This window comes from Camellia sinensis, chromosome 7 (genome assembly GCF_055761805.1).
Source record: "Camellia sinensis isolate YWXY chromosome 7, ASM5576180v1, whole genome shotgun sequence".
In the NCBI taxonomy this organism is placed as follows: Eukaryota; Viridiplantae; Streptophyta; class Magnoliopsida; order Ericales; family Theaceae; genus Camellia; species Camellia sinensis.
Window position 1 is genome coordinate 9,748,264 of NC_138967.1, and position 11,757 is coordinate 9,760,020.

Sequence of the window (11,757 nt, forward strand, 5' to 3'; positions counted from 1 at the left end):
GTGGGTTGATTTGAGAAAAATGTGTGCATGCCGAAAGAAGTTTTTGTGGCTTTATGTTAGACATTAGTAACTGATTTTGGGTTACAAGTACCGCAACGTCCACATGGCTTAACTGTTGAAGAAAGCATTGCAATATTTATCCACGTGTTGAGAGGCTTGCAAAATCGGGAAATCCAAGAATGGTTCCAACATTCTAGAGAGACTGTGTCCCAGTACGTGCATAATGTATTAACGATGATAAAGGAGTTCACTGTTGTACATTGCAGGCCCACATATAGTCAGCATCATATACATCTATAAGTGCAGTCTAAACGAAAATACCTACCGTTCAAGGTATTATTTTAAAACCTCACTTCAATTATGTATGTTTGCCTTTTTTTTATTACATTTTATTGGATGTGACGTAATAAAAATAACCATTACATTTACCCCTGGGAGTAACAATATAATTGGGTTGTTGGTAGGACTGTATCGGAACCATAGGCGAAACACATGTTAGTGCACGGGTTACGGGACCAGATGCCACAACATATTTCGGTAGGAAATACTGTCACATGCAAAATATCATGGCCGCGTGCTATTTTGACATGTGTTTCATCTTTGTTTCGCTTGGATGAGAAGAAAGTATACACGATAGTCGCATCTTCAATGAGATATTAATAAATGATAATGTCCTATTTCCACATCCAGAAGAAGGCAACACAGTGCATTGAAAATATTTGGGTGATAAATTATTTGGGAAAACGTCATTACTTAAAAATTAAACACAATTTGGTGGTTTGTTTTAAATTATGGTATTGTCTACAAGCAAATATTATCTTGTCGATGTTGGCTATTCGAATCGGGCAGATTACCTAGCGCCTTTCAAAGGCAGTCGTTACCACCAACAACAATTTCGCGCTAATGTCGAGCATAGGACAGCAAACACCCCCAGAGAATTATTTAACAAAGTTTACTCGTCATTATGCAGTGTGGTGTAACGCACTTTTGGTGCCTAGAAAAAATGATGGGGGTTTATTAGAGACATGCCTTAGTATGATTTTGTAAATGTGCAAGTTCAGTTAGTAAGTACGTCAATGGCGTTACATAATTATATACGTCAAAATACAGACAATCCAACAATTGTTTACCCCATCGTGAACAAGGAAGAGACTATGACAATAGTAACTGCCATACCAGAGGTTGAACATGACGACGATGATTTAATGGTTGGGGATGAGGACCCACATATGGCATTGGTGCGACTTCGCATACGGGACAAGCTAATGTACCTGCGTAATAATGGAATGTTAGGAAATATAAAATAGTCCACCTAATATTCTTAGACTTGTAACATTGGTAACCCACGCGAAAGAGGCTGTATGTAAGTATATTATCATGTATAATATTTATGTGTTTACACGGGAAATAATCCCTTCCAAATTAGTGAACATGTCATTTACCAAATTATTGTTTATGAAAATTTGTAGGATCAAAAATTGAAAATTTTTCCTAACAAACGGTTACAATCGATGACATAAATATTTTCAAATGTTTGGCTTTTTCTTTAAAAAAAAATAAAATTGAAAGTATCCTTTTCCACATCATTTAACAAAACAAAACATAAAAATGCCTTTTCCAAAAACAAAAAAACAAGTTAAAAAAAAAAACGAAATTATCATTTGCCACGTAATTTAAAAAAAAACATAAAAAAACCTTTTCCAAATAATAAAACAAATAATAATAAAAAAAAGACATAAAAATAAAACCGAAATTAGCATGGATTTCACGTCATTTAAAAAGAAAAACATGAAAAAGCCTTTTCCAAATAAAAAGAAAAAAAAAAGAAAAAATCGAAATTATCATTTGCCACGTCATTTAAAAAAAATAAGAATAAAAAGCCTTTTCTAAATAATATAATAAATTAAAAATAACAAAAACAAAAAAGACATAAAAATATAACTGAAATTTGCATGGATTCAATGTCATTTAAAATGAAAAACATGAAAAAGTCTTTTTCAAAAAAAAAAACAAATTAAACAAAACCAAAAAAGGAGGACAATAAAATAAAATCGAAATAAGTATTTTTCAAGTAATTTTTTTTTAAAAAAATACATGAAAAAGTCTTTTCAAAAAAAAATTAATATAAAAAATAAAAAAAATAAAATAACAAACAAATAACACCGAAATTTTAATTTTCCACGCCATTAAAAAAAATCATAAAAAAAAATTTAGAAAAAAAAAAAAGAAGGCTGACGTGTACCGCTCAGCCGTCCAACAATGCTCAACTTTGGATAATTTAACATGTGGGCTCCTCGTCAAAGAGTTAAAAATTTTAAAAAAAACAAAAAATTTATTTTAAATTATACTTTTTAATTTTAAATTAAAATAATTAAAAAAATTTAAAAATTAACTCACATTTCAAACAAACTCTTAATACAATAGTGACTACATATAATATTATTCATTTATTATACCCACATGAAACATCATTATATTTAAGATTTACACCCACATTTACACCCACATGAAACATCATTATACTTAAGATTGACCCATCTCAACCCAACAGATGAGATTGAAATTCAAAAACCATACAAAGATGATCATGGTGGGAACAGAAAGCCTGGCCCACCGGCATCTCAACTCAACAGGTGGGACTGCAATTCAAAAACCATACAAGGATGATGATGGTGGGAACAAAAAGCCTGACCCACCAGCCTACCATGTCGGTCATGTGGTCTTCGACCTTTATGGGTAGGGGCAGGAGGATGGATGGGTATACGTGGTGTTTTGAAAAATTAATAAAAAATTAAATTTTTTATTTTTGACCTTTTTTTAGTATTTTTTGTTTGACAAAGCCAAAAAGATGGCCGCCCATTGCGGTGTCAGAATTCATGAAATTCCACCTATCGAACATAATTATTGTGTTATGTTAAAAAAAAAACATAATTATTATATTTGGTTAGAAAATTTAGAAAAAATTTTAAAAATAAATTTAAAAAATTGTATAAAATTAAATAAAATATAAATATATGTTTATTTTTATTTTATTTTTTATTTATTTTTAAATATCTTTTCAAATCTTCGACCAAAAAAAGCATAAAAAAAATAAAAATCCAAGGAAAGAGAGGAGAATCATAGGAGAGAAGAAAAAGGAAGGCTATGGGTTTTTGTCGTTACCGGTTATCAAAACTTTTGGTGGATAACCCAAATCAAAAAGGAAGATCTAAGGGTTGATATTAATTTACGTGTGGTATATAAATACCACCATTTGCGTAGTATAATTGGACCCTCTGTAAGGATGACACGTGGAGGATATTTTTGAAAACTTTTTTCCCTTACTTTTTGATCCACAAAGCTGAACATCATCCCTCTCTCTCTCTCGACATTTGTATACCTATATAAATATCACAAGAAACACGCTCAACCCAATCCAATCCAATCCAATCCAAAACACACAAAACCAATTTTTTTTACCCCTTAATTTCTCTCCATTTCTCTGTCTTTAATCGCCTAAGTCTTTCTCTGCTCTTCGATTTTGATTCGTAAATAGCTCGAATTTTGAAGGGTATATACATATATATATATATATATAAATCAATGAAGGTTTCGGTGATCGCAAGCTCTCAGGCGAAGATATGGAGGGCCGATTCGGTGCATAGAGATGTAGGTTTTTGTACTAATTTGAGCCCTCTGATCATCTCTCGGAAGTCAAACCTTTATTTTGGTCAAACCATCGGATGGTCTACAAAATCTCCGATTCGACTCACCCTCAAGGCTGTTGCCCAATCGGAACCGCTCGTTTCTGACAAAGTTTCCTGCAATACGATGACGTCCCGTACTGGATCCAAGGCAGTAAGTTTTCCTTTTTTTTTTAATTTTTTTTTTTACACGGATTTAGCGATCGGACTGGACCTGTGAGGTTCATTATGGTTTCATTTTTTATAATATGAAAGTTCAATGTGTAAATATGATCGTAAAAATTTACGTTGATCGTTGATCGGATATCCTAGTTATATAATCAAATTAGTTTTAAATAAAAAAATAAATCTGTTGAAAAAATAAATAGTTGACAGAAATTGATCCGATGCCGATCAACCTTTTTACAAGTAGACGAGATCTATATATTGAACGATTTAAATTATTAAACTAGAATCCATGGTCGGCCTTACAGGCCAACAGCACCCTCCAGTATCGGACTGGAGGGTAGCTAATCCCTTTTTACATTACTCCTGTTTGGTTGCTGAGAAAGCCAAGGGAAAGAAAAGGAAATTTTGGGCTTTTGTGTTGCATTTTGCTCTGTTTTTAGCTGCTTAAAAGCACTCAGCTCAATTAGCTAGCCAAGTGTGTGTGTTAGCAAAATAATCTAATAGATATATACATGTACAAATGCACACACGTACATAAATACATATATATATATATATATACACTTAGCAAAATCAATACCTTTGAGAATTTATTGAAGTGAAAACCACTAAATTGGAACTATTCTTTATTGGGTTAATAATTGAATTAAAGAGTGTGCCATTTTACAAGTGAGGCATGCCAAAGATCATATGTATATTAGGCCTATTTGGCAATGTTTTCATTTTTTTTTTTTTTTTTCCATTTTCATGTGTTCGGAAACAAAACAAGAAAAAGTTTGAAAACACAAGAAAACAATTTTTTGACATTTTCTAAAAAATGAATTGTTTTCACGAAATTTTCCTCAAAACAATTTTCAGAAACAATTCGCCAAACAAATGCGTTGTTTAAATGTGTCATGATTTTTAGATACAAAGATTGTGTAGTTCAGTTCTTCATCAATAATACGATTATACCAAACAATCATATTTGATATTTTTACAGATTGATGGAATAAGATTATATGTTGGGCTGCCCAATGATGCAATTTCAGATTGTAACACGATAAATCATCCCCGAGCAATCACAGCCGGTCTGAGGGCTTTGAAGTTATTAGGTGTCGATGGCGTGGAGCTTCCGGTCTGGTGGGGAATAGTAGAGAAAGAAGCTATGGGGAAGTATGAGTGGTCTGGGTACCTTGCACTTGCAGAAATGGTCGAAAAGGCGGGTCTCAAACTCCACGTTTCGCTCTGCTTCCACGCATCGGGAGAACCCAAAATTCCTCTCCCCAAATGGGTATCTCGGATAGGAGAATCTGAGCAAAGTATTTTCTACACGGATCGGTTAGGGAAGCAATTCAGAGATTGTCTGTCATTGGCTGTGGATGATCTTCCTGTTCTTGATGGGAAGACTCCAATCCAAGTTTATAGTGAATTTTGCGAGAGCTTCAAGTCTTCGTTCGCTCCTTTCTTGGGTTCCACCATCACAGTAAGGAACTTTGAATCTAACTCTTCGTTTGTTTTGACAGAATATTTTTCATAAAAAAGGTTTTTTCTTATAATTTGTTGCAACCTTGAAACTATTGTGCTTGTGGCTGTAACTTGTATTAGTAGTGTTGGTTTTTTTGGGTGGTGGTGGTGGAGACATTTTTTACAGAAAATGTTTTATGTGGAAAGTTTTTCTATATTTCATTGTGACCTTGAAGCTAATGTGTTTGTGGTTGTATTAGTAGTCATTTTAGTATAAAGTGTGGTTGTATTGGTAAGAATTTAGTCAGGAAAACGCTTTCTACCTTCCAAAACTGAAGTACATTTTCTGCCCACATAAACTTCTTGTTGGTCACAAGAAAATAATTTTTTGTTGAGTTTCATTTTTTGTAATACCAAACGACAGAATATGCGGAAATTTTTTTCAAGAAACATTTTCTGTTGAAACAAACAAAGCATTACATTGTAGAATCTAAAAATCCCTATGATGTTCATTTGTTTGATGCATCTTGTTCATACTCTGCAGGGCATATCAATTGGTCTAGGACCCGATGGTGAACTCCGGTACCCTTCTCATCACGTTCCGGCTACTGATAACCATAGTCGCAGAGTAGGAGAGTTCCAGTGTTATGACAAAAAAATGCTTAGCAATCTCAAGCAATGCGCGGAAGCATTTGGAAACCCTCTCTGGGGACTCTCCGGTCCCCATGATGCCTCCTCCGGTGATAACCAATCCCCAAACTTGATCAACTTTTTCAAGGAGCACGGAGGATCATGGGAGACACCATATGGCGATTTCTTCCTTTCTTGGTACTCAAGCCAACTCATATCACATGGAGATCGCCTTTTATCTCTTGCCTCCTCGACCTTCACTGACACTCTGGTGAAGGTGTCTGGAAAAATCCCGCTCATTCACTCGTGGTACAAAACTCGTTCCCACCCTTCTGAACTAGTAGCTGGGTTCTACAACACAGTCAACAGAGATGGCTATGAAGCGGTAGTGGAGATGTTTGCAAGGAATTCATGTAATTTGATCTTGCCCGGAATGGACTTATCAGATGAGCACGAGCCACATGAAGCTCACTCGAGTCCAGAGTCATTGTTTACACAAATTATAACGGCTTGCAAAAAGCATGGGGTAGAGGTTTCTGGCCAAAATTCATCGGTTTCGAGGGCTCCTAATGGTTTCAAGCAGATTAAGAAGTACTTGTTGGATGAAAATAAGGTGGTGGACTTGTTCACTTACCAGAGGATGGGAGCTTATTTGTTTTCGCCCGATCATTTTCCAGCATTCACCAAGTTCGTTTGGAGCCTAAATCAGCCGGAATTACATTTGGATGATCTTCCAGGTGATGAGGTAGAAGGTGTTGAAACTGTAATTTCAGAACATGGTAAAGATCTTCATTTGCAAGCTGCTTAGTAAGACTAAGAAGCTTATGCATGTATGTATGGGGGATAGTATAATGTACATATAGTTCAATTTCAAAAGCCTGTAATACACTGTAGTGTAACATTTTGTGCTCTTTAAGTGAAAGTTGTGTTTGTATGAGCAATTCTTATATGCTTGCCTTAGAATGAAGATATTCTATTCTCTCTCTCTCTCTCTCTCTCTCACACACACACACACACACATTAGTGTTTGATCCACTCAAATGCAAACACACCCTCTTCTCTAATTGGGTTAAATAAATTTTGTACCATTGCACGTTACATGAAATCCTATGCTCATTTCTCATTTTATAATAATCTCCTACACTTGCGATTAAGTAGCAATGTCATCTCGGAAAATGTCCATGTGCCGCACGTGTGTTCCTCTCTACAAAATTCAAATGTCACATGAACATTTTCTTTGAACTCAAATACACCGAAGATTGACATTGCAACGTGATTGTAAGTAGAGTAGGTTGACTATTACAGTTGAAAAATGAGAGACGGTGTTGGCCTATGGCAGTTTTGCTGAGTATTTTTCCTTTCAAAACACCTGATGCTGATGTTTTCTTGCTTTCTTGTTGTCTTAAATTGTTTTTTTGGTTTAGCAGAAAATTTATAGTAGCAAGACAATGAAACTATAGCCAATGTTTGTCATCTGAGAATTCCATGACTAAAAAAAGTAATACCACAAGCTTGGACAGAATTTTGCAGAAATAGTTCAAATGCAAGGGATAGATACACTGGAAAAGCTGTTATGTACAAAAACCAAGAGAAATATACAAAACAAATTTGTCAATCAACAATTTACAAAATTTAGAACTTTTTATTCTTATTTTTTATATTCCCACATTTTCCCACAATATTTACACCTGAAGCCATCAAAATAAAAGATGCAGTCTGCAGATGAAAGCCCTTGCCCCTGGACAAGCAAGCAGCTTCTCTGCATATCATCCCCGTTTGCGTGCACCAAACACTCTTATTGCTTTCACTTTTTCAGTGCAACCAACAGAATTAACTGTTCCATTAGCAAAATAAAATATTGGGTTGGTAACATGAAAATCTAGTAACCACCAGGGTAGCAGTATAACTTGACCAATATTCAATATCAGAGCAAAAGCAACCTAACAAATTCAGGGAAACCAGCCGAAGCAAACAAATGAGATATTTATCATTACGATACAAAGGGCACAAGAGCAATCAAATGATAGCGCGAAGGCAATAGAATGCTGGAGAATGGATTGTTGCGGTGGTGCTGTTGGAGTGCAGCAAGATTGTGGTCATGGTGGTGACTTGAGGCTTGGAGCTCAGGTTTCTCTTGATTACAGTTACACTTACAAAAGAGGTGCACATCAAAACAAGATGGTGGAGAGGAAGTCTGAACTAGCTTCTTCAACACCACCACCCTTGCTTAAAATGCAACATGGATGTATAATCACTTCGCGGAATAGAATCCTTACTTCCAGACCAGCAGACCGACAAGCCACCTTGAGGGGCATCATTTTTTCATTAACTATCTATTTCAAGTCTAGATATTATAGTCAAACTACATATGCAAATTTAGCCAACACATAAAGGTCAACATACAAACATGTAAATATTCTCACTAAGATAATATGCACACATAAATAGAATAATAAGATTCAGACCTTTTGTTTGTCATTCACAAGCAATCGTAGTGTAGAAGCTGCTAAGGCAGATAGCAAATGCCTGAAATGCAGAAAGTGGGTACTGGTAATCCATTGTAAACACATCTTTCCCTACTTTCCCAAATTGGAGGATGGCCTTCTCGTGTTCCGGGCCTGCTTGTCCATTCTCCGCTACAGAGGCCACCAACTGAAAGTTATGCCATCTTGGAGCCTTGTTTTTCAAAACCAGTGCTCCACTTCTTTGATCAGTTGAAGTTCCACAATGAAAGTTTTCTGTGCGAATTGATTTTGATCGGAAAAATGGGAGTGGTGGAAAGGAATCTATGTTGCTAAGAGGGAATTCAGTCTGTGTAGGAGCCACACCCCGGGTTCAATAGCAGAAGCAGGAATGGCATCCATCGTGCATTGCATTCTTCTTGGACCCCAGTTTGTTAAAAACAAAAGATAAGAACTAATGGAGTACTTGCTAGTAAGGGTGAAAATTTTCAACATAACACAATTTAAACCGTACACAATGTTAGAAAATAAGGGTTAATTAATTTCCAACATGTACATGAATATGATATGACCCGGTACTACAAATATTAAATAGATCACAATTGTGTCAAACCTGCATAATATAGAGTTTACACGAATAACCCATTTAATGAAGAATTAGTTATACATTTTAATGTAGTTATTTCCTACACTTAAGGGTTCCATGACAGTTTTGAAGCCCTTATGTAATTCCATTCATACAAAAGTATGTAAAATAGAATTTTAAGGCTAATAACATTCATAATTTTAATGGAATTACAAAAATATGAATGTCATTATTTCCCACACTTAAGGGTGTCACGACCCGCTTCCCGTACCTAAAAGTTGAGCATCGTAATTGCTAGTAACTGAAGTTACTTACGGCTAATTCTTGAATAAATAAATAAATGCAAGCGGAAAAAAATATTTAAATGAGAGTACCAAAATAATCATTGGAATTTCTATTTTTATTATAAAATTTATTGATCAAAAGATCGATATTTTCATATAAAAATATCATAAAGTGTTGTGTGTGTCTATTTCGCAGCCCCGCGTCTAAGACTTTCCAAAAGTTATTTCTGAATTGCACTGTTTCCTAAAAATTGGTAAACAGCTATAAACACATGGCAGAGTGAGAAATATTATGTCAAAAATATAAGGGACACAAAATAACCTAGTTATGTAACTAAAATATTTAAAATAACTTAATCTAAACAAAAAATCATTTAAGTAGCAAAACTGAGATTATGTAAATAAGTAACCATAACCATGGTACCGAACAAAACAGAATAGAGGTAACAGGAGTGACAATCAGAACAGAGATACGAATTCAAGAGGTGGCTCATATGGATTATAGAAGTGGCTCCCACAATAATGTAGCACTTATCTCCTTACAGAACAGAGGTCAATAAAGAGAGCCACAAGTGGTCACATAGAGGCTAATAGTTATTTAAGGGCCCCAAGACATGGGACTCCCGTGGTGGTACTTACAAAACATAGTTGTTTATAAAGTCATTGTCAAATATTCTTTAAAATATAAACTAACATATCCATAGATTTCATTTTAACAAATAGAGTTCAGAAATTAATCAACATAATTGAAATATTAATATAATTTATAATAATTTATAAAACATAACTTATATGAAATAAATTATGATAAATTAAAATATACATAAAATATATTATGATAATTCAAAATATAATATAACTCACATTTATATTAATCCTTTACCATTACTTCTTCGTTCACCGAAATTCTTGATTTTTAGTGGCGGACCATGCCTTCCTTATGTCTTACTTCTTCTTGAAGCCCCCCTAGAGGTGTTTTCCAGCCCTTTCTCTCCATTTTCCTTCCCCTCCAAGGAAACACCACGTGGCCTTCCCTTGGCATGCTTATCCTGATAAGCATCTTGATCCTTCCTTTTATTTTTATTTATTTTTTGATAATATATAATTCTTAATTTAATTACACTTCTCAAATATCTATAACATTCAATATTTTATTTTATTATTACAGAATATTTGTTTAAACATTTAGAATTTTTTTCATTTATAATTAAATAATACTAATTTAAAATTTAAAGGACAATTTAAATTTTCAAATTGTTACAAAGGGTGCCATGACATTTTTTATGTAATTCCATTCATTCAAATGTATGTAAAATAGAATTTTAAGGCTAATTATAAGTTTATTTATTTGTGGGAGATTTGGTCATAACCCTCTCATAATAAAATTTTAATACATTAAGGACAAGCACACAAAAAAATTTCTTAAAAAGTCCAATACATACTATTATTATCAAAATATTAAACTTTAAAATAATATAATTTTTTATATAAATGTCGATTTTTAATAAAATTAGTATTTTTAGAATTCTCTCATCAAGATCTATCAAAGTGAACAAAAAATGAAATGGTAACTCAATTTTTTTTTCTTTTCAAGTTCATTTTTTTTAAGTGTACCCACATCAAGCAACATTTGAATATGGACCGTATCTTTCCAATGTACCTAAAAAAAAAAAAGGAATATGGACTGTACAATTCATTTATCTTTGAATGGAAATGGCAAAAATAGTGACAAAAAAATGGTCCTAATTGTCTAGAGAATTTTTGTTAAGTTATTTCTGTTAAGTTATATTTTAATTTAAGATTAGAAATCAGAATAAAGTAATGAAAACTGGAGTTGGGTGAGTGGTAAGTTTTTTTTTTTCATTCTTTTCATTTTTCTTTGATTAATGTATGATATTACAATCAAAACTAGCCAATAAAAGCAACAAAAAAGAACCAAAAACAGTTTTAAAAACATGAACCTAAAAACAATATTAAAAAAAAAAAATCGTTTTAAATCTGTTAAGGCCCTCCACCCACTTCTCTTCATCAACCCATAAATCCTAAGCTTACATGAACCAGAAACCAAAATCGATGAGAGAGAAAGTGAGAGAGCAACCAGAAACCAAAAACAAACACAAATCTTAATGGATTTGAACACAGAGCAACGAAAAACTAAAAAAATCCTAAATCGATGTGTATATCTAATATATGTATATCTATATATAACAAAACATAGGATTTAGGGTTTCAAATCCTACTTTTTGGTGAAGATCAACGGAAAACAGGGACGATCGCCAGCAATTTTGATGTGTGAAGCAGTTTCGTCGTTCGGCAATGAGAGGAGAGGAGAAGAGGAGAGCGTCGTTTGAGAGGAGAGGAGAAGAGAAGAGTTAGGTATGAGACGAAGAAGTATGGTTATATAGTGGCATTTTCGTTATTTCTTAAGTTTTGGAGGGGCATTTAAGTCATTTTGTCTCTCCAAAAATAGCTGCGCACTTAAGTTGTAAAATTAAGCA

At 33.8% G+C, this 11,757-nt stretch overlaps 1 protein-coding gene and 1 pseudogene across 2 annotated transcripts; one reads left to right on the plus strand and one right to left on the minus strand.

Annotated features, from left to right (window-relative positions):
• Nucleotides 1-3,262: 3,262 nt before the first annotated feature.
• On the plus strand, nt 3,263-6,910 carry LOC114264868 (inactive beta-amylase 9). Its single transcript, XM_028205584.2, has 3 exons — nt 3,263-3,837; nt 4,834-5,316; nt 5,842-6,910. The coding sequence occupies exons 1-3, from the start codon at nt 3,583-3,585 to the stop codon at nt 6,733-6,735; spliced, it is 1,632 nt and encodes a 543-aa protein (XP_028061385.1). The 5' UTR covers nt 3,263-3,582; the 3' UTR covers nt 6,736-6,910.
• Nucleotides 6,911-7,630: 720 nt separating this feature from the next.
• Nucleotides 7,631-8,884, minus strand: LOC114264871 (tubby-like F-box protein 3 pseudogene; annotated as a pseudogene). The gene is made up of 2 exons (XR_003630124.2): nt 8,393-8,884; nt 7,631-7,761 (listed from the first exon to the last, which is right to left on the minus strand). The product of XR_003630124.2 is annotated as a tubby-like F-box protein 3 pseudogene (transcript).
• Between the last annotated feature and the right edge of the window lie 2,873 nt (nt 8,885-11,757).